Source organism: Cyanistes caeruleus, chromosome 10, assembly GCF_971803275.1.
Source record: "Cyanistes caeruleus chromosome 10, bCyaCae1.hap1.1, whole genome shotgun sequence".
Taxonomy (NCBI): domain Eukaryota; kingdom Metazoa; phylum Chordata; class Aves; order Passeriformes; family Paridae; genus Cyanistes; species Cyanistes caeruleus.
The window spans coordinates 16,347,198-16,370,083 of record NC_141710.1 but is presented as its reverse complement, the minus strand read 5'-3'; the positions used below and the strand labels follow the sequence as shown (position 1 = coordinate 16,370,083).

At 38.3% G+C, this 22,886-nt stretch overlaps 2 protein-coding genes across 6 annotated transcripts in view; one reads left to right on the top strand and one right to left on the bottom strand.

Annotated features, from left to right (window-relative positions):
* The window catches only part of LOC111933405 (cytochrome P450 2J2-like), a 9,310-nt gene extending 1,509 nt beyond the window's left edge, over positions 1-7,801 (bottom strand). Inside the window, exons 1-8 of one of the 2 annotated variants that reach the window (XM_023932943.2) lie at positions 7,362-7,801; positions 6,186-6,348; positions 5,522-5,671; positions 3,962-4,122; positions 2,919-3,092; positions 2,556-2,697; positions 1,725-1,912; positions 1,471-1,612 (exon numbers count right to left, since the gene is read on the bottom strand). In XM_023932943.2, coding sequence (XP_023788711.2) covers positions 1,471-1,612; positions 1,725-1,912; positions 2,556-2,697; positions 2,919-3,092; positions 3,962-4,122; positions 5,522-5,671; positions 6,186-6,348; positions 7,362-7,532 — 1,291 coding nt within the window. In that variant the 5' untranslated portion in view covers positions 7,533-7,801. Of the gene's footprint in view, positions 1-1,470; positions 1,613-1,724; positions 1,913-2,555; positions 2,722-2,918; positions 3,093-3,961; positions 4,123-5,521; positions 5,672-6,185; positions 6,349-7,361 lie in introns of both variants that reach the window. The other variant, XM_086844699.1, reaches the window with a different exon arrangement.
* Positions 1-22,886, top strand: part of LOC111933406 (cytochrome P450 2J6-like) — a 23,162-nt gene extending 276 nt beyond the window's left edge. The window contains exons 1-14 of one of the 4 annotated variants that reach the window (XM_086844698.1): positions 3,770-4,199; positions 4,652-4,865; positions 5,787-5,965; positions 6,477-6,649; positions 8,309-8,417; positions 13,420-13,533; positions 14,923-15,085; positions 16,583-16,732; positions 17,321-17,481; positions 18,209-18,385; positions 19,144-19,285; positions 20,580-20,767; positions 21,155-21,296; positions 22,481-22,886. In XM_086844698.1, coding sequence (XP_086700824.1) covers positions 14,959-15,085; positions 16,583-16,732; positions 17,321-17,481; positions 18,209-18,385; positions 19,144-19,285; positions 20,580-20,767; positions 21,155-21,296; positions 22,481-22,659 — 1,266 coding nt within the window. In that variant the 5' untranslated portion in view covers positions 3,770-4,199; positions 4,652-4,865; positions 5,787-5,965; ... (2 more) ...; positions 13,420-13,533; positions 14,923-14,958 and the 3' untranslated portion in view covers positions 22,660-22,886. Of the gene's footprint in view, positions 1-377; positions 527-3,769; positions 4,200-4,651; positions 4,866-5,786; positions 5,966-6,476; positions 6,650-8,308; positions 8,418-9,527; positions 13,534-14,922; positions 15,086-16,582; positions 16,733-17,320; positions 17,482-18,208; positions 18,386-19,143; positions 19,286-20,579; positions 20,768-21,154; positions 21,297-22,480 lie in introns of those variants that run through there. The other 3 variants (XM_086844697.1, XM_023932944.2, XM_023932945.2) reach the window with 3 other exon arrangements.

Below are 22,886 nucleotides of genomic sequence, written 5' to 3'. Positions count from 1 at the left end.
TGTTTAGCTTTTTTTCACCCCAGGAGCATGTATATGATTCTCCCTTCACATTGTTGATTCTTGTTCTGTGAGAGCCATGAATTTTTTCTTAGCTAAGCCAGATTTTGAAAAGATTCATAGACTTCAGAATCTTATTTTGGTTGTTGAGAAGGGAGGGCTGGAGCATTGTGGGATGTGGTTCTGAAGCCAAGGAGAAGGATGTAATCAGGATTTCTTTAACAGAAATTCAGAAGGGTAAATGAGGTCCTTGTAGTCATAACGCTATCAGGAGCAGATGTGTGAGCTAAGGGAGTGAAATGTGCAGTGATACATAGACTCAGGGACTCATTTTGGCATATTGATTACATGGGATATTTCAAGATATCTGTGTATTCCAGACTGAAAAAACCCAAGGATAATCAGAAGATATAAATACCCAGATTACATAAACAGAAAATAACCAGAGCAAGTTATAGTCCTATGTCACAGCTGAAGTGGGAATCCAAGTTAGTGGTCTCGATTCATGGCCATTTGGTGAGTGAAGGAGGTAAGAGGATAGATACCCATTTTGCAAAGATGATTTTGGGATTTACAGGAAATTTAGGCAATTTAAAGAAAAAACAACTGGAATTACTACATTTAATCTGTGTGTTACTCAGTTTGCTCTTTGCTTTTTCTCTACAGGAAGTGTGTAGTAGTATAATGTCACAGTAACATAAAAAAGCCTCAGCTGTTTCCCAGAGGTTTTATTGTGATTTTTTTACTAACAATACCACTTTCCTCTTTTGTGCTGCTTTTTTTCATAATCAGTTTATTGGAGAATCTGGTAGACTAGAGAAACTTTCTAGAGTTGTTTTATACTGCTTTTCACTCTTTTTTCCCCCCTTCCATAATCTTTGAATCCCTGCATTTTGCACTATAAGTTAGGGTTGTACATTGTAATATGCTTTTGAAAAGTTACAATTTCTTTTGGTTGCCTAAAAATATTCTACTGAAAACTTACAAAATCTACTGGATTTTGCTAGTTTTCTACAGATACAAGAAAACCTGGTGCTAGACTATTAATGTAGGATTTGGGAAACTGAGGTTTGGTTTCCTACTTTTTTTTCTCAATATATTTTGAAAAATGACATTACTTTTGTCATTTCACTTCCTGTTTGTAAGGTGAAAATAAATAATTTTCCTGATTTAGGGGAATTACATTGTTTTAATACATTAGGAGATAAGAAGCTCAGATATCCTTAGGTGGAAACCCTGCATCTGCTAAGGAAAAAGAGCATTATGTCTCCCAACCATATTTATCCTCTGTTTGAATATAGGAAAAATACAAAAGGCGTAACAATATTTGTGGCTCTTATGGCAGAACACCTGACTTAAAATCTTTGTGTCAAATACATTTGTATAAATGTGTGTTTTTAAAATTTTAGAAATAGTATTTTTAACCTTCCTGCAAAACACAGCAAACAGGAATATTGAAGGTCAGGGTGTTACCTGCTGAGAAAGGTAAGAATGCCTCTTTGTTCACAAAGTTGCCATCCAAATCTAGGAAATGATCTGGGTTGAATTTCCAAGGGGTTGCCCAGTGCTCAGTGTCATACACCACGGAGTGCAGATTTGGCAAGACGAGTGTGCCCTGCAAGAAGCAGCAGAGATCTTATTTTCCATAGATTTTCCTTCTCTCTAGATTACATAGATGCTAAATATTAACAGCTCAAAGATGAAAGAAACAGGGGTATCCAATATACCTTTTTAATGTGAAAACCCAGCAGAGTTGTGCTCCTCAGACACAGTCGAGGGACCCCAACAGAGGTGACGTTGCTGTAGCGCAGAGCCTCGTGAATCACAGCGTTTGTGTAGGGCAGCTTCTTACGGTCTGCATAGCTGATGACATGGGAGGGTTCCAGAACAGCCTCTATCTCTCTTTGAACCTTTTCTGCAGACAAATCAAAGTACTTTAATTCCCACTCCACACCCCTCCTCTTCTCCCCGTTTTTTCCAGCAGATTTTTGTATGACAATGTCCTGTATGAGGGAAATAAAAGAAATTATGTTGCTGTGAGATGCATTGGCATGTGGTTTGACTGTGAAGGTTGCAGTTGATCAAGGAAGTGTATCTCCCTGAAGCACAGGATGATGTCTCATTTAAGATGTATCCTACTTGGTGATGAGGCTAGTACAATTCTGTGTTTCAAAAAATGGATTAAAATTTGAAACAACAGGTATAATTTCTCTTGTTTATAAATATGTATCAGATTGGGTATTTTTTAACTCTCCTACTTCAAAGGTTAGGAAGAGACTAAGTTGCATATGAAATGTCTTTAACTTGTTATTCTGTTTTACCAATTCCTTCTAGTGAGGTAAAGCTGTGGCTACTACTAATTTCTGCTAGTGTTGCTGGTGAGCCAGATGGGGAAACACCTGTTTGTTTCATTTATTGACCTTCTATTTTGTGGATCTCAATTGCTGATGTACCACCACTCATGTGCATAGCTATGGGTTTTTTTGATGTCTTGCAAGTGATTGAGCTAATATTATACTAATGATGTTCATTGTGATGTTGATAGTGCTTTTGCTCACCTTGTATTTCTGGGTATTGGACCATGTAGAGCAGTGCCCAGAGAAGGGTGGTGCTTGTTGTTTCTGTCCCTCCCAGCAAAAGATCAATCACAGTCTGAACCATATTTTCTTTATTGAATGTAGAAGTAGGGTCGTCCTTGGTCTGTAAGGTATAGTCACAAGAAGACTGGGAAATAGATAATTTAAGATATTTCACATAGAATCTGTCATTATTTGATGATAACAGTGAGCAGTCCACCAAATCAAACACTTTCAGTGCTACACAAATAGTGTGCATGTAAAAATCCTTTGGCAATTATTGGAATAGTGTTTGTAGTAGGCATTGAAGCCAAGGAAGGGAGAGTGTGATAAACAGATACTTACTTTTGATATTTGAGCCAGGTAGAAGTCAATGAGATCCCGTGGATCACCTGTGTTCAGTCTCTCATGAGCCTGCACCTCCTTTATGACTAATCTGTGCATGAAGTTGCTGTATGCAAACACCTCCTGATGAGGCCCTGGGAGGTGGTGCATGAGCCATGGGAAAGCATCGTACAGCTGTGGTGTTAGACAGAAAGCAAAGAATGTCAGAACCCAGTTCTGATTTCCTGATAACTGTAAGGTCACTGCAACACGTGCGCAACCAAATTGGGATGAGAGGCAATAGACATAAGTAAGAGAGATTAAATACAGGGAACATGATTATATTTTTCTTTTTGGATGAATACCTAATAATGTAACAGGTGTTCTGAAAATGGGTGAGTAATTGAGTGCTGAACCTGACTCACAAACATATTTTCTCAACTGTGTATTTTTACTGTAATTTTTTTAGGCATCCCTTTATGAAGAGCCTGATAGTCTTTTAGAATGCCAGGGTGCCAAAATCTGCACAAGTTAAGCAATAGCTAGGGTTTCAAGAACTTTAAAAAATATTCTTCTTGGTGTGATGAAGTTGTAACCTGTATGTTATAGGAAGCTTGGAATAACTCAGATCTTGATGGTAATCTGAATTATGAATTAAAGCAAGATATCTTTTCAAAAGAGCATCAATTTGAAGATTTAGTTCTTATTAACTGCATTTCTAGATTGCCAGACTAAATGAAAGTTAAATTTTAGACGTTGCTTTGATTTTAAGAACTAAGAATCTTTAATACACAGTATTCTGCAAATGATTACTCATTGGAAATGTGTGAAAAGCAGTGATGACCTAGAATTTTAATTTTAGGATGTGATTTACAGACATAAAGAAGGATTAGAAGCCAATAATTACATATGTAATGATTTATTACTTCACTGTGGCTTATAGAACAATGATATGTTTGGAAATGGACATGTTTATGAATTATTGTCTCTGACTTTTAATTTCTTTTGACTTGTCAAGTGGAAATGCACCTTAAGGAACAAGAACAAGAAAATCAGATTCTTACCCTGCCCCAGATAGTACCTTGAAAGTAGATCACAAAATAAATAGCTTTGATGAGTTTGCTGAAAGATTCATCCTCACTGGAGAAGCGATGACCGAAAACAACAGCACAAATGATATTTGCAATTGCATGGACAATGGAAGTGTGGGGGTCAAAAGGTTTGCCTGTGAATATGGGAGGTGCTGTGAGAACTTCTGAATAGACTACAGCAAGAAAAACGAGGAAGACTTTTTTTTTAATGGTAAAAACAACAAGGGATCAGACTACTTTTAGAAAAATTTGACATAAGTGAAGCCTGGTTTAATACATATTAACTGTATGAATTATAAGTGCACAAAATCCTAATTTTCAATCTGCTGTTTACTCTTGTAAAATACAGTGATTATCAGTTCTGAAAAGACAAACATAAAGTCTCTTTTCCCTTCTTTGAATTGAGGTCTGGATTGTGTGGAAACACAAGCAATTAATTAGAACATATGTCTTCAAATATGGAGGTAGATATTTAAGTTTTGAAGTTAAAAAATAAAACAAACAACCCTCATCCCCCAAACAAAACCCAACTAAAACAAACAAAACAACAAACCAAAAAAACAACAAAATAATAGAATTTTCCTTTCTTAGAAATGACTTCTCTCTTTTTGGTTTACAAGTATCAGCTTAACAATCCAACCATTGATGTATTTTTTTCCACAGACTGAAAAGGCAAGGATCATACATTAGGGTGGAATACATCTCCCATTGAAAAGGATTAAATCCAGAAAAAAATAAATTAAGTACACATTCCAAGGGCAAACTTTGAAGTATACTTCTATGGAAAATGCATCCCTGACTTCAGTCCAGTGCTCCTGGTTGTTCTTGGAAAGAGTAAATACATTTATTGAGTTTAAAATTGAGAAGGGATTGGATGGTAAGTAAAGCTTTGGGCTATACAGAGACTCAAGGCAGATGATGTTTCTCATCTCCTACATTTTAAAGATGTGTGAATGTTGCTCTGGGAAAAGAGATGGGCCTGGTGCAAGGAGAGAGACCTCAGGCAACCTCCCTGTGTTTTCACATGGAACACGATGTGGGTGAGGGATTTGGCTGCTCAGAACATTTATATTTAATTGCTTTATTTTGGCAGCTTTCTAAAACTCTATTGGTTTCTATTTCATCCAAACCTTGAAAAGAATTTTTTTTGGATAACTGAACGATACATTCCTTGTGTTGGGGTTCTTCCTCTGCCAAATCTTAAAATTCTCTTGTCCTAGAATGACTTGCAGCAGGTCACACGTTGTGTATTTTAAGGCGGGTTTTTCTGTACTACTTGAGTATAAGGCTCATTACCAGCTGTGCTGATAATAAACATTTTTTAAACTCTTCTTATTTAAAAAAAAACCCCAATTTTATATTGCCCACTGTGCAGACAAAACATTTTTTTTGCAAAGAATGTAGTTAAGAAGCCAGTAGAAGTTCTGCTAACATCAACAGTATCTGTATTACTTGTAAAAATATACTGTGAAAGTTTTACTAGCTCTAATATTTCAGGAAAAGCTCTAAGTGTTGTCTTTCTAGTGAATTTACCTTTTGTATTTGCAAAGATATCCACAAGGTGACAGGCCTCTGTTTGAATTTGATGCTCCAAGTTATTCTTACCAAGTGCCAGACTTCTTATAATTGTCATGCCAAAGCGTCTCTGCTGCTTCCAGGTGTGGCCATTTGTCAGGAAAATACCTGAAAAACACAGAAACATTTAGTTCATTGCTGAGAAGGGAAATCCTTTCACTGCGAGAAGAAAATTTTGATTTAGATGAGGTTGTGTTTCACTAACAAGATAGAATTATTTCAGATTTCAGAGGCTGAGTTATCGTCTCTGAGGATTTTATGACCCCCAGCTGCTCATAAATGTGTCCTTGGAAACTGAGTGGGTTTTGGTGAGGACTGAACAGCTTTGTTTATAGAAATCTTCTACATGAGGAATCTCTTGGTTTAGAAGTGATACAATTTAATGGCAACTTCTCCAGGCAAGTATTCCTTTGGATCTATTGGGAAGGAAAAAGACTGAGTGATGTGCTTTATAAGACAATAAATTTTTGGTTTTTCTTTATTGTGCTTAGCTCTGCATGAAACATTTTTGCAATGAAAACCCAGTTATGCCCTGGTACAGCAGTAGCTGATGTGTGTGCACAGGAAAACATCTTCCTTCTCTACACCTTGTTCTTTCTCACTCTTGTGGAACACCTTGTACCTTTCTCGCCCATCATATCCCTGTAGAAAGGGGTGAGAGGTCTTCCAGAAACTTCTTCTGAGTGGGTGATGATGCCATCTTTTACTGCTTTGTATCCATTCAGGACAACCAGAGGTGTCTGTCCCATCCACAGTGTGTAGATGTTTCCATAGATGTTGGTTAACTGAAGAGTTGATAACAGGAAATTTGTAACTATAAACCAGGGAAAGCATGCACTCAAATATCATTTTATTTAAGAGTTTTCTGTAGTTGTAACTAAACCCATTTTTTGTCATCAAATTGAATTGCAAGTTTCAGAAAAGGATTATCTTTCTGTTATTAATGTGCTTTGGGAACAGAAGATATTTGTTCTTTATGGAAGAGATGCTAAGGGCATCTCTCAGAAGAAGATGTCTGAAAATTTCACAGAAAGAAACCCAGCAGGTTACTTTGTCAGCTCTGAGTCAAAGAACAAATGATTACAGGTAAAATCCCAGAGCTTTTCTCTTAATTTTATTAATGAACCAAAATTTTGGCATTTTCTTGTCTCTAACTTACAAAGAAAGAGATGTTCTTGCTTTCTTTTCTATGGCTTCCACAGGATATTTCTTATTTTCCTCTATTGTCATTCCTCACACCATGCTTATATTTTTCCTTGTAATAGTGGGAAGCAAATTCCTAACTTAAAAACCATTTTGATTGGTTGTATTGTAAACAAAACAGCAGTCAGATTCTCCTGCTTTGTTTTAGCAGTAGCCTGTTTATGGCAGACAAGAAATCTTTTTGCTGTAAAAACAAGGAAGAAAAGTGTCTGTTTAGGGCACATATTTGGTCTTCTAATGGAAATGTTCCAGTGGCACTGCTGTCAGGAAAGGAGAACTCTGCTAGAAGTGGCTTACAGGGCTGGATATCAACACAGAAACAGAATGAAAATGCCAAAAAAATACCATTCTATGACAGTGCTTGTGAGAATGTAACCAAAAGAGAGAGAAAAGAGCAAGGACTAAGCAATGGTGGTGTTTATTACTCAGAAATATTTTTAATATTAATACGTGCAGGGTCCTCGGAATCTTTGAAACTGGCTGGTGATCAAGATTGAGGTTTAAAAAAATAGCATTTTAGGCTGTTCCTATGCAATGCACAATTTAAGTTAAAATATATTCTGACTGATTTTCAACCACAGAGATAAATAAATACCTTACTGAGAGTTTCTCGGCGAAGTTTGAAGTCCAGCAGCCATAAATTTCCGATGATGGGGAGGGGAACTGGTCCTGGAGGAAGCTGGGTACGCATCCATTGCATCTTGAGGAACTGCAAAATCAGGAGACACACTACTAGAGCTATAAAAATCTCAGTAATCCCCAACATTTTATCAAAATTTGAACTTCTCACTGGGTTTTGACTTTTTTTGGTATTATCTTTTTCTGTTTTTTTTTTTTTTTTTTTTTTTTAATGTATGACTTCTGAAAATTTGGATTCGTGGAGATATGCTTCTTCTATTGAATCCAAACTCTTTCTAAGGATATGCCTCTGGTAGCCATCTCTCTCTGACAATCTACAGATTCCCCAAGCAGAACTCCTTAGAAAACCAAACTGTGTGATCCTTTGTGGTTAGCCAAGCCACACCCACTCTTTTTTTATGGTCTGTAATTGTGATCTGTCTCTTTTTTCACTTAGAATTTTGTTTCCTTATTAATCTTGAAAGTGGGTCGAAGTGCCAATTATTGAATAGTTATCCCAGGTTTTCAAGAGTTTTGCATAATGGTAACACCTCAGGCACTTTCATGTTGTTAAACATTGAAATGCATTAGCAAATGTCATTCTGAAATACTACGATTATTGTGTGGTTTCTTTATAGAAGAAGAAATATCTATTTGATATCTAAGGTCTCTGAGGTGTAAAAGAATGAATTCATGCAGCATAAAGCTAAACAATTGTCTTCAATAAGAAAAACAAATGGTAATTTAATAATTTGAAGAGTATCTTCTTTCCCCTTTTATCACATCCTAGGTTATGATATTATGCGAACACGAGTGAGAGATTACTTTTCTATCCATCAGATTATATGATGTTTTCTAACTTTTCTTTTTAAAAAATTTTAATTTTATGCTAAGTTTTAGAATCTTCTGGTGCAAATTTTGCAGATGAAACCATGCACAGGTTCTATTAGATCTGTGGAAAAGAACAAATAAGTGGAAGAGGCAAAACTTTTAATCCTTCCTGAGTTGTGGATCCCGTAAATTTATCAGAGAGGTTTGTATCAGTGTGTAGCAAATTTTAACTTGAGACTTACTTTTCATACTTACTGATATAATATGCAGTAATTGTCAACACCTTGTTCAAGAACCTAGCTAATTCTATCTTCAATTCTAAATAGAAGATTAAGGAAATCCATACAATTGTACAAGTTGCATGTTTCAAAAGTTTATCATAATTTTGCTGAGCAGGCCTGCTGAATTTTTCAGTCTGCACTTTTCAGCTCAAAAAGTTTCTGCAAATCAAGGTAGTCAACTGGAAAAAATATATGTTGTAATCCTGAAATATAAAGATTTAATGATATCCATGGGCTTCTTAAGAACTGAATTAAAGTTCAAGAAACTGAGAGTTACAGATATGGACACTCATTGCAGTTAGTTTTCTGATGAGCTTATTTTTTTTGGTGTGTGGGGGTTAGTAAAAGAAAACGTGGTAAATACAGTCTTGCATGAGTCAGTCTTGAGAAATGTGTAGATGACAATTGGTCTTTTTTTCTGCAGTAGATTGTAATAACTTCAGGTTCCAGCAGGAAACACAGGGGCAGTTTCACAGGGTAGCAGTGAAATTGCAGCATTTTCTTGCCTTACTTTCCTGAGCAGCCACCACCAGAATTCTCTGTGCAGTTTCATGCACCACTTCTGCTTCGATGTGCTGCATGTGCAGATGCTTTTGCAGGAAGTGTGGAAGTGGAGCAGCCATCAGAGGCCAAGGACATGCCTGTGCCTCTGTTATCTGTTTTTTTAGGGTTTTTTGGGCAGTGAGATGGAAACAGAAGAATTTGATAAGCATCATTTCCAGCAGCATGGTTCTATGAATCTTACAGTTGAAGAGTTAAATCAACAAAAAACTGAGGGAAGCAATTTGAAATTCAATAACTTTTATGGTTTTGTTAACCAGTTCTGGCAGTTCCATATGTATATCAAAAATTGCAGTGTTACTGAGTCATGCTGTTGAGCAGTTATTTATCCACCCATTTTTCAGATTTTGATGCTATTTGAGACTTTAAAATTAGTTACCTGATGAAACTATTTAACTAACTTCACTTGCTGCTTGTGTGCATGAGAATTTAATTTCTTCATTTGTTTTATTTCTCCCCATTTCATCCAGCTGGTCCTGTGTGGTTAAAAGGAAGTGAGTGCTGTTCTATTTCTTATTTGTGCACAGAATCACTTGTTAAGTTTGCAAGTTTTGCAGCAGTTAAAGGCTCCTGAAAACTCTTGATGCTCTCATGCCTATCAATGAGGGTATGATTTATACACTTAAAATAACGAGAATTAAGATGAGTTAAGCCATGAAGTTGCCTACTAATAATAGTAATTATGATGCAACTTAAGAAAACAAAAAGAAAGAAAAGGGCTTAATGTGAGAGAAATCTGGGTCAGCTGAATAATTCTGAGCCCACCACAAGCATTAGTCTGAGCCTGGACCCTTTGAACACTGTGGGCAGTGTCTTTGCCAGCTGCTAGGTGAGAGCTATGGGCAAACTGAAATACAGCAAGGCAAAGTTATTTTACAAAACATTGGGCTGAAGTTCACAAGGAGAGAAAAAGCAAGGAAGCTGTTTCAATAACCATGGATTTTAATATTTTCAGTACATGTGTGTAGTAGCTGTTCACATAAATCTTGCTTGATCTCCTCTGACTCTAATACTATTGCAAGAGCTGCATCTCCACTTAAGATGACAGCTATTGAGTTGGATTGTTTTGAGCAGATGAGGAAACCTGCTTTAGTAATGAAGATTTCAGGCCACAGGAGTGGGAAGCAAAGAAGAGCATCTTTAGGAAGGTTTGAAGCAAATGATAAATGTGCATATTGGGGGTGGAAAGGACTCCTGGCACACCTCTGCTCAGAGCGTGTGCCATCTGCTCTGACAGAAAACCAGGGCTCATTTTTTGTCTGTTGCAGGGACAGGCTCAGCACGTGCTAGAAAACACTGCCTGGTGCTCTTGCTGCCTGGCCTGGCCTCAAGCTAAACAGCACAGGCATTACTAAGCGGGTTTTGGGATTTGTTTGTGGGTTTCGGGGTTTTTTTGTTTCTCTTTTTCCACCCCCCAGTGGAGATGCTAATTTGGATTTGGATCAATTTAGCTGTCCCTTCCTCCCCTGCACTCCCTCATCTTTCAAGAGCTTCATAATAGGAGCTGTTAACATTGGAGGTATCAGAATTTCTCTGAGGGAAGAGTTACACTGACACTCTATGTCCAGGCAAGCGCTTAGAGAGGGAGAATGTGGCTTACAGCATAGCTGGAATGAACACAAGACTGGGAAATGTGAGCAAAAGAAATTCCCATTCTGTGTTTCTGTTCAGTTCAGGAAAAGAGAACTTTGCTGACATGTATTATGAAGAAAGTAGGTAGGTTTTTGCCTCCTGCTGTCGTCTGTTTTGTTGGGACTTGAAGATTGATGAACTTTTTAGGTTGCATAGACAAAGTACTGGAATGGGACTTGAAATTTCAGATTCTGTTCCTAGATTTGTTCATACCTTGTCTGTGACTCTCATGAATTTGATTTATCACTGTGGGCCTAATCAACCCTATGTTCACTTTTCAAAAGAACTTGAAGTTTGAGTAATGAAAGTCAAGCTGTAGATGGCAGGTATGACTGTTTCTGTTCTGTTCTTTCCCTGTATTTTATTCCCACTCCTCTGCTCTAAAACCTTCATTAGAAATGAGGGTTTTCTGAGCTGACTAAACATCTTCCATCTCTGCCAAGCAGCTCTTATGACAGTATTTGTCAGATAATAATGAGTAAGGCTTGCATGGAGAGGTGCTGATCACATCTGATGAAGCTATTGGAACCAGGAAAACTGATTTTCGCCAAAACAACTTGTTTGCAGAAAGCTTCTCTGTAATTACCTGTCTCTACCTACTTGATCTCACATTTACTTTATTTGTATTTTAGTCCGTAATTTGTGCACTTAAGTCCTGCAATTCACATACATTGGTGGAGTTAATTTAAATTGTCACTCTGCATTACAATGAATTGTAGCATCCATTGCTTTCTCTTCCTGCTAGTAATACACAATCATCTCAGTCGTCTCAAAATAAAACCAGTTGGTATATATAGTCTAATAGAGATTTACCAAGTTTTTTGCATCACTGGCATGCAGTGAGAGCAGAATTAGAAAAAGCAAGAGCTCTACCTATTAGGAAGGAAAGTGACTGCTGTAAACATTCCTCTTTTTGTTTTCCCATTGCTTTTGTTGTTGTTTGTTCTGTTTGGTTGGTTAGTTTTGCCTGTTTTGGTGTTGTAACGCAGTGCTATTCAGGTGAAAGCAGTGCAGACCTTGCTGTGGTGCTGGATATCCTCTTGGTGTGGGAGCTACCAAGGCCTGGTGCCCTTTCCGTCTCCCTGGTTTGTGAAGTGCTGTGTAATCTTGGCAGTGTTCTGCAGTCAGCTGCAGAAGAGTTGAACAGAGACAAGAATTTCAGAAAGTAAACATAGCACATACCCTTTTCTCACTGAAGTGTCAGGAAGAAGTAATTAATGTTGTACAGACAGTTTTACTTTTGGCATTTCCTAATGTTTGAGTATTTGCAGCCTCAGCATTCTTTTTGACAATTTTCCAGAGCAGTATCTCTTAGCCCAGATGCTGCACTTGGAATGTCAGATGTTGTGAACAGAACAGAAAATTTGAGGTAAGACTTGTTCAGATTAATTTGCCAGGGACAGAGGTTTAGAGACAGCCTAGGACCAACTCCTCTATTCCTGCAGGACAGTATGGTTATTGCAAATATATTTGCAATATATTGCAACTGATTCCTGAGCACTGGAAGAAATTTCTGGAATACAACCCAGATTAATTACTGTGTAAGGAAGGATTTTTTTCTCCAGGGAAGGGTTCTTGCCCTTGCCAAGAGTGGTTGACATATGCTTGAATGCTACCGAAGAACTTGAATGAATGAATAAAATGTGAAAAGATCTTTCAAAACATGCCTGATGTCCTTTCTGCCAGCTGATAAATAACACCAATGGATTATGCAAGTAGAGTTGCAAGAATGAGTTGAGTGTTTTTGGACAGCAAATCTTGAGACAGAATAACAGCCCACAGGGACATCTCTGCTGTGAAAGGAGCACAGCCACAGAGAAAGCACCAACATTCCACACAGCCTGTTCCACTAGCTGTACTCTAGAAATCTTTTAAGAACTGCTCCTGTTTGTAGGGATTTGCTTTCTGTTGAGGAGGTCTTTGCATGTGCTGCTTCAAATGCTGTGAATTAAAAATAAAGCAAAGAATTACAGGCTCTGGAATTTATTCTGCTGAGCAAGACTCCTGCTACTGAGATAAGGCAGAAACTAATTCATAAAGCCTCATAGGGGACAAGAACTCAACACCAAAATGGAACTTATTGTGATGTCTGTAACACTTTTTGCCATCTAGGAACCACTAGTTATTTTTGATTCTTCACTGTGCTATTTACAGTTGATCTGTATTGTTTACTGTGAAAACTCAAATTACAACACTTCATTGCTCTTGGTTCCCAAGTCTGCATCTGTACCCACTGTTTTACAAGGCTACTGGCTGCTTCCTTTTACCTCTGCCCCGAGAATGCTACAGGATCAGTGTTCCTGCCTTCACCTGACAGCTGCAACTTTGTACCTGAGTTCTTGGCATGCACGTAGGCAGTATTTTGAATGACACCTTCCATAAAACTGATTGCTCAAAGGGATGTTTCTGGCTGAGGTTCCCACCTTCTCTGATCCAGCCTCTGCTGGATCTTTAAATAATGGTATCATTAGCATATTGCAGCATGGTGATGTATTAAATAACACTCAAGAATGGAAATAATCCTCATTTTCTTGGATCAGGGACAGTGGTAGGAAAGCAGGGAAGTGAAAATTCAGAAATCTTTAATGTGACAGGGAAGAGTTAAGAAGAACAATACAGAGCCATTTCAACTGACAGATTTGTAGCAATTTTATAATAAGAGTTTGGAAGTGTGAAATGATGATAAGTGTAATTCTCATATCTCTGGTTTTGTTTCTTCTGAGTGCACAGTTCCTGAATCTGCAATGGAAGAGTCGTGGATTTCCTCCTGGACCAACCCCATTTCCCATTATTGGAAGCGTCTGGTGGATAAACTTTAGAGCAGATCATGGGAGCCTGAAAAAGGTATGTATTTGCAGGTGAACTTAAGTTCCTATATTTGCAGGTGAACTTAAGAGCTATTGAGGCAAAACCTATAAAAAATGATGATGGTTGTTGATAGGCTGATGTGGTAACAGGGAGAACCCTGAGAGAAAGTGAATTGTGGAAGTGAAGTGCCTGAACAAGTTAAGGTAAAAACCTGCAGACAGTCTAATTCGTATGAAAGCTGATATGTGTACAACTTAAACAGAATTGAACTTAGTAATTTTGCCTCAGAAAAGACTTATATATTTAAGGGAATCTTTGGCCTTGAAAGAAAAACGTGATTCTCAGATTTTCTATCACTGGCATATATTAAAAAAAAAAAATAAAACTAAGTGTCTTGAATTCAGAAGCTGTGAGAAGCACACCAGGACATCTTCTGCTGTCCGGGAATGGAAACAGGATTGTATCCCATATGCAGCCAAATCCTTTGATCCGTCGTTTCTCTGAGGTCCAGTCTGGAATGTGCTCTCTGCAGATAAACTAAAGATGTAAATGATGGTGAAAGGAAAGAACTGATGAGAAGAATTAGGTCCATGATAAGCCTGTTAATACAGATTCTTTCTGTTTTCAACATCCTCCACTGAGCCACAAGATGTCACAAAAGAACCCAGTATGTTACTGTGTTTTTCAAATTGCTTCCTTTACCTTATGTGCTAAGTGCAACTTGCAGGTCAGTGGGTAGCTGGCTGCAGCTGAAGGGAGCGTAAAAGACCGTGATGCTAAAATATTCTGATGGGTACATGTTAATCACTGTGAGAGGACAGACCTGTACTGGTTCTTGGTCTAGCATCACGGATTTTGTCCTTGCAGAATACCCACAGCACTGCCTGAGAGGAGTCCCTATCACTACCCAGAGAAGGGATCTACGCTTAGATGCCTCAGTTGAAAGTATTTCAGTATAAGACAGGAAGAGTTCCTGCCATTGAAACGTGAAATCTGTAGTAATAGAAGGGGAGTTACACCTGCAATTCATAATTTCAAGGAATTCTGGTTGTTGTCTGAGGGAATGAAATACGGAGTTGAAAAATGTAACCAACAATGGGCGGGTGAAATTTCACAGGAAACCTTACATAGATCCATAAAGACACAGGGGCATTTACCCTATTGTTGGTATTGCAAAGGTAACCAAGGCCAAGTTCTAGAAAGGGACCATTTTTTCTTGCTCACATTTCTGTGGGTGCTGTGTTCCCAGGGAGAGCCCAGATCCTTCCTGTGGAAAGCACCCCCACCACAAAACTCAGCCACTGTCCCTTTTCATCTCCAGAACCCCTGAGTAGCGTTGTGCTGGAGAAGAGCAGCCCATCATGTGTGCACATTTGTTGATGTTTCTCCCATGGGTATTTTTTTTGGCGCTGATCTTACCTGCAGCTGGCAAAAACCTATGGCAACATCTGCACCCTGTGGATGGGTCACAGACCTATTGTGGTGCTCTATGGGTTCCAAGCTGTGAAGAACGGTCTCACCAACAACTCGGAGGATGTTTCAGGGCGACTGCAGAGCTACATTTTCAACAAAATGGCAGAAGGAAAGGGTAAGGTTTTCATGTCAGTGGAAGGACTTCACCCTTGACTTTCTTTGTTTCCTTTTGTGTTTTTCTTACTGAAAACCTCTTAGTTCCCAAGTGACTTCTTCTGTCAGCTCAAGGTGAATTATATAATTCTGAAGCATCATCCAAAGTGGTCTCCAAATCCCACTGTCACCCATGTATTTCAGAATCTTACCAGAGCAGCATGGTCTTGTTTGTCCATTCTTAGTGTATTCTGTGTGTCCTGATTTGAAATAATCCTGAGTCTGTGGCCTCCTCTGCAAGCTGAGACTAAAGTAAATCTTTATGCTCCCAGCTGTTTGTTTACAACAAAGGCTGTAGTAAGGAAATCATATACACAACTCTGATCTTGTTCTGAAGTACAAAGTCACATGAAGGTCAGTGGAGCTTTCAATTTGTTAGCCAGTGTTCAAAGCATTGTATTTGCTATCACAAACACTGCTGAATCACAGTGGATGGAGAATAAAGAGTGATATGTTTAAAACAGAAATAATTGAACTTGTTTCCATCAGCCTCTTATTTAGAGAATGTACAGCAGATGCCTTTACCCTCTGTCAGGATTCATTTCAGAACTACAGACTGGAAAGTTTTAATTTGTAATGCTAGCTAATGTAATTAGAGAAAAACCACTTTAAGATACAGAGATTAAGTCTGTGGACATTTCATCCTTCATTTGGAAGGATCTTGTATTGCCACTTTTTATCTGGGTGCTGTGGAGAAAAGTAGCTGAGTTGTGACAAGTGCCGTAAAATTTGTAATTTGTAGCAGGGAGGGCTTTAACAAACAGCTGCAGCTCAGCTGCAAGTTTCTGATTCTGCCACACAAATACCACCTGCCTGTCCCTTGTTCCCAGGACAGCAGAAGGAATAGGGGAGAGTTATCCCAGTCTGCAGTGAAGCAGCTGTCTTGGGGAGCAAGCTGGCTTTCCCAGGGGAAGTGCAGGCTAGACTGGTGGAAGGAATTTCCCCACCAAACAAATAATTCATGCTGGGTGGTCTCTGATAGAACACAGACTCACAGCAGAGTAGCCTGGGATTCCTTTTTGTCCCACAGGAACTCTTGATCCAAAGATGCTGTTTGCAGATTGGCTAAAGCCTACTTTTCCTTCTCATTTTGGTTGGGTGGTTCTTGCCCTGGCTTCATTGTCCTTCCAGAAGGGACCTTTCCAAGATGAGAGCTCGATATTTGGTGTAAAGATCCTGGTAGAAGGATCTCAAAGACCAGAGACAGATGCTTCAGAAATAATAGAATTAAGTTTGGAGGGCAGGTGTGTGAGTCCAGAGATCCAAGTGGGTTTTTTGCAGGGATGGGAATATCTTAACCAAGGTGTTTTCTCTGCCTCTAACAACATTCAATTCAAAGAACACTGTCCTGAAGTGTCCCTCCTCTCTGAGTGATGAGAAGATGGCACTTACTGTGTTCATCATTTACAGTTATATGAACTTTAATATGACATATAAAATTTACTCTTGGTGGCTAAAGGTATCTTGGTCTCAAATGGTCTCATCTGGAAACAACAGAGGCATTTTGGAATTGGAACTCTCCGAAAGCTGGGAATGGGGAATAAAGGAATGGAGCGTGGGATACAAACAGAGGCTCGTTTCCTGGTCGAGTTCTTCAGAGACAGAGAGGGTATGGCATTGACACAGTGCTTGGGGACAGACACAACACAGACTGCTTGACTCTAAGTGTAAACACTACTTTTGTTACAGAATAGAATGGATTTGGAGCACACCTTAGATCGGCAGATGTAGGATAAGGTGCTAAAGAACTGCAGACCCCACATTCTGTGGGGTTTGCTAACAGAAAAAGAGCTATGAAGGAAATCCCTGAACCCAAAATACAAAGTTTCTTTGCTTATTTTTTTTTTTTTTTGAGAAAAAGCCCCTCAGAACCCTTGAGATTATTGTACAGCTGGACCTCAGTGGTCTCTATTTTGTGAGCAACACCAAAATTGAGATTTAAAAAGAAAAAAGAAAGCATAAAGGGAAGCAAATTTAAAAAACAAGGCCAGGAGTTTAAGATTTGAAGCTTTTGTGTCTTCATTTTTGAGTGGGGTTTATATTTTGTTACATTTCCTAGTGAATTTTGGGTGTTTCTGAGTAACAGTATAAATATCATAGGGGACATCTGTTATAAAATGTCACTATAATCTTGTTCCCAAATAGCAAAGGAGGAGAAGGAAGTGCTTTGGAGATTAATGTTTTTCTCTGTCTGCAGGAGAAGCTGTTGACCCTTCCTTCCCCATTGTCCACGCTGTCTCCAATGTGATTTGTGCTGTGGTTTTTGGACATCGTTTCTCCCTAGAAGACAAAACCTTCCACCAGCTGATTGAAGCCTTCAATCATATAGTGGCTTTTGGGAACAGCCACATTTATTATGTGAGAATATTACTTACAAGATTATATATTTCTTATTAGAATAATACTAATATGCAACTTATTTAATTATTGAGCTCATTATTTATTGAAATATAATTATATCAGTATGTATATTATTAAAGTATTGCATTATTGAATGCTGATAAATAGTCTGACTGTGAATATGAACTGGACCTCCCACTGCTTTGGGTTTGACATGATTCAATTATGAATATTGTATTAATAATCTTTATTAGAATGTCTTAACAAAGGTAATGTGCTTGGGATAATGAACTTTCCTGTAATGGAAATATGAGTATTGCTAAGGTGAAAAGATGATACTCTGTGCGAGAATGAAAGAGAATGATTTTTTTTTATTATTATTTTTTTTTTGATGCTAAGGTGGTAGACAAAAAAGTTTATTAACATCAGACATTAATATTGATGCGTGTTACATCTATCTGCAAAAGTAAATTATTTTGTTGGTGAATTAACAGGAAAAATACAGATGGAGTTCTGCAGTAAGGATGGGAAAAAAATCCAGGGTGGAAACTGTGCTGTCCCTAATTTGTGGTTTTAATGTGCTTTTATGTATTCAACATGTACTGAACATTTCTTTTTGATGCCACAGGACTTTTCCCAGAGCAACTAATTCAGTAATTTAACACCAAAACTGTTCATGCTACATGTCTATCACAAGGCTCTTCAGTGTCACTAACTTCCTCTGTGCTGAATTCCTGCTCCCCAGATGTGTGAAGTGTTCCCGTGGTTTGCAGAGCACCTCCCAGGACCTCAAAATAAAGCAAGATTTTCCCGGGATTTTGTTCATTCCTTTGTAAGGCAGGAAATCAAAAGCCACAGGGAAAAAGGCAGAATAGATGAACCAGAAGATTTCATTGACTTTTACCTGAAGCAGATAGAGAAAGTGAGTAATCAGCGCTGTACATGACACAGATCCAACCATAATGGGTTCCCTGCCCCTTCCCTGCTGTTTTCTGTCCACAACAACATTACTGCAGAACTGGACAAGTACAGCTTGAAAACTCTGCTTGTCAAACTCAAAATATGAACTTTGAATAGTTAGTTCAATAATTGGTTCTGGAAGTACACATTATTTACATTGGTTTGTTATCATACTGTGGAATCCTTAGTGTGGGCTGGGCAGCAGGGAGGACCTTGAAAAGGTGCAGCTATTTAGATGGCTGCCTAATTCTGATTCATTTTTGCCTTGTTGTATTACTTTTGTGCAGAGTAGTGCTGTATGAGTATCATGACAATCTTAAAATGTTGGCAGTCTCTGCTCTGAAAAAAAGCATAAATCTTTAAAAGGATAACATTATATATTAGATAGATTGCTGAAATTGGCAAATGTTCTGAGAGTGGCATGGGTGGCATAAAACTACCTTGAAATGTGTTTTTCTGCTGTGGAACAGAAGTCAACATGCCACTTTATAAGGCAGCATAACAGGACTTATACACCTGACACATTCAACTGCACCTGTAATTTAACAATATCAGTGTACTCATTTGAGTAAAGTCTTTGCCTGTATCTGTGTTCTGCTCAAGAATTTATATTTTCTCTGTCCTATAGAAATCTTGTTCCCTTAGATACAGTGATCACTGTCTATCTTAGTGCTGTTACACAGCTATACCCCATTTTACCATTCTCATTGACACTTGTAGACTAAAAATGTGCCCAATTCTACATTTGATGAAGACAACATGGTGCAGTCTGTTTTTGACCTTTTCCTGGGTGGCTCAGAGACCACAGCCACCACTCTGCGCTGGGCTCTGCTCTATATGTTGGTTTATCCTGACGTCCAAGGTGAGTTATACACACAAACATGGATATGATTCAAGTAGAGAAATTTTCTGTTATTTTATCTTTTTTTTTTTCTTTTTTTTTTTTTTTTTTTGCTAAAATCAAGGGTTTTTTTAAGATCAAGCTTTCTTTTTTAAAAGATAATTCCTGAACTTTGCTTTTAATAAGCCAATGTAGTAAAAAAATTCAGACAGTTTTTAAAATAAATTCAGGGCTATTTAGGTTCTGATATTGTATTGGGTCTTGCTGATTTTTGTCAGACTTTCAGCACTGTAAGCATATATTGGGAGATACAGGCTGAAAACACACAAGGTGAAATAAGAGTTTGGGTTAGGGAATAGTGATGCTTTTCTGGTATCCAGAGTGTGTAATAAGGTTGTATTATTTGAGTTCATTAACTGAAACATCAATTGAATTTCTGTAAAATAGATATATTTATTCTAATATATGGGAATATTAAGCAGAGAAGGAGGAAAATAATAGGAAGACAAAAAGATGATCCAGAAATTCTAGACTGGAGTATAGTTCCACACTAGTTTCAAAATTTTTGGATGATTTGGTAGAGGGTTTTCAGAGGTGATGAATTATTAAGCCATGTTCTTGATTCTCAGGCTGAGGGCTAGAAATTCTTTTCATGCTTGTGGTGCTAGAATGCTAGAAGAACAGAGCCCTGTGCACACACATGAATTTTAAATTCTGATAAATTATAAAGAAAAAAGTGCCTCTTAGCTTACTAGCCCAAGTTTTAAGTATGAAATCTGACCCCAAACCATTTGAGACTGTATAAGGTGTGTTAGTTACTGAAGCTTAGATAGCAGTCCAAAGAGATTAACACTTGGTGATGCTTTAGTAATATGATCCTGTTTCAGTTCTCAGTATTACACATGTATCAGCTTGATGGGATGGCTTGCTTGCCCTCATTAGTGTGCTGTGAGTCTGTAATTAACCTGGAGTAAAATCAACAACTTGATTTGATCAACAGAATTGATCTCTTAATAAGAAGGTCTTGTTATACTTAGAGTTTTCTCCCCCTCCTTTTAATATAATGCTCCATAAATCTGCTGAGCCTGTGGAAAGAGGGTCTGAACATAGAACCTATAAACAGGGAAACAGAGTGTAGTAAAATTATAATTAGCTGGTTGTATAAATGCATTTACACTTTAGGATATGGTAAGTATAAATTCTTTATATATTGTAAATTTTTCAATCACTACTATACTCTAAAAAGGAAATGAAAACTCTGTTTCGCGCCAAACAACATTCCTGTATTTATAATGGGTATTTTAATTTTTTTTAGACAAAGTCCAGAAAGAGCTGGATGCTGTTCTGAGTCCCTCCCATCTCATCTGCTACGAGGATAGGAAGAAGCTGCCGTACACAAATGCTGTGATTCATGAGATCCTCCGCTTCAGCAGCATTGTTTTAATCACAATTCCTAGAGAAGCTGTGAAGGATACCACAGTTTTGGGGTATCACATTCCAAAGGTACAGATATTCCTTCTATTCCAATGGATCTTTGGCCACAAGTAAAGGTTTACCATTAAACCCTTTCTTCTCCAGCTCAGGACAGGAAGGTCATTTCACTAGATTTAGGATAAGGTGCTAAAGAACTGCAGACCACACATTCTATGGCATTTGCTAACAGACTGGAAAAAGAGATGTGAAGGAATACAGCAGGGAAATCCCTGAACCCTAAGTACTGAAGTTTCTTTCCTTTTTTATTTTTTGAAGAAAAACCCCCCTCAGAACCCTTGAGATTGTTTTTCCCCTAACTATGTAATCTTTAATTTCTGCTGCATTTCCATGTGCAGAATTACAGCTGGAATCTCTGTTGGCACAGACAGAACTGTGCCAAGCACATCTTCCTTTCAGGGCACTATAATTATGGCCAATGTAGACTCTGCTCTTTTTGACCCTGCCTATTGGGAGACACCTCACCAGTTCAACCCTCACCATTTCTTGGACAAGGATGGAAATTTTGTGACCCGAGAGGCCTTCTTGGCCTTCTCAGCAGGTGAGTGCACTATGAACTGAGCCCAGTTATGTAGGTTAGATGAAGTTGTGTTATTTTCATTGTGGAGAAGGCCAAAGGGGAGTGTTACCCCAAAATGCAGGAACATGTGGTTTTCCCAGCCCAGAAAAATGTTTGTCTGCAAGAATAAGTTGTTTGGCAACTGTATAAATGCTTGATCTTAGATTTTTATGAAAATGCAGAGAAGATAAAATGAGTAAGGTCCCAAAATTCCCAGTTACTTAGGAACTTGAGTCTTTACACTGCTGCCCTTGGTCCTCCTCTGTATATGCCAGGTTATGCCATTACAGTGGATATTCTGTGCCAGGCTGCTGTGCTGGAGCTGATTTATTTTGTATAAATAATTCAATATTCATCAGTGCAGACAGATGAATGGGAGATCCAGAAGCTGGATCAAATACATCCAAAAATCTATGTCTTTCCTGTGGAGCTTCTGGAATCACTCTTTCACCAGTGTGTGAGTTTATAGAAGCTTAAACAAACAGAAGCTCTGGGGGATCATGCCAGGAGGGAATAGCCTGATTGTCAGAGCTGTCAGTTGAGATGTGAAAATGTCAGGCTCAGGTTTCTGGTCTAAATTGGGCAGAAGAGGAATTGATTTCTCACATCCAAATTGAATAACCTGACCACTGCATTTCAGAGTTTGTCACTGTCTGTCTATGGGAATTATATCCTTGACAGAGTTAATTGATAAGTTGGGAAGAGATTTTTCTTTAATATGTTCTTTTCACTGAAACCATTATGTAGGAAAATGTTTTATCAGGTGTAGAATGTCATCTGTCTTCTGATTTTTCACTGTTATTAGGGAAGATAAGTCAGTGCTAAGTGGAAAATGTGAGGGAACCTAAAGATGCCTTCTTGTCGTTTTTATTTGGAATCAAAAGACTGAAATCTCTTTCATAAAACTAGAGAATCCTGTAGATTAGGAAGCAAGAATGAAACTTCTGAGAAGCATCTCTGGTATCTTTTCTATAATATGGGCAGATACTGCTAAGATGAATTGCAGATATCTCAGTTGTGTGTCCAGTTCAGTCTGAGAAGAAATTGTCAAATTCAGCAAAGCTCTTAGTTCCTTGCTGAGCAACACTCCTGTGAAAAGCTGGGAAACAGGTGCTGGTTGCAGACCTTGGTGGGGACTGACTTCTCTTTCCATTCACCCCTTGCAGGTCACCGTGTTTGTCTGGGAGAGACGATGGCCAAGATGGAGCTTTTCATCATATTCTGCAGCCTGCTGCAGAAATTCAAGTTCACTGTACCAGAAGGAGTTAAGGAAGTTAACACAGACATTATCTTTGGGAGCACCATGAAACCCCATCCATACAAGCTCTGTGCAGTTCTGCGCTAGGTTGCTCAGCATTAGAGATTTAAGAGGCACAGACACAGGTTTGGTAGTGTGCCGGTATTTGTGCAGCTTTAGGGTTCTCATTTTTAGCTCAAATGCAGTGCAAATCTCTCCTTGTTGTGTTACATGTCTTAGAAGCCAGTCCTGAAAAACACTCTGGTTTCCTGTGTCTGGAAAGTGTCTGTACTTTTTTCCTGCTGTGTTACAAATGAAATAAATGTAGACAATTA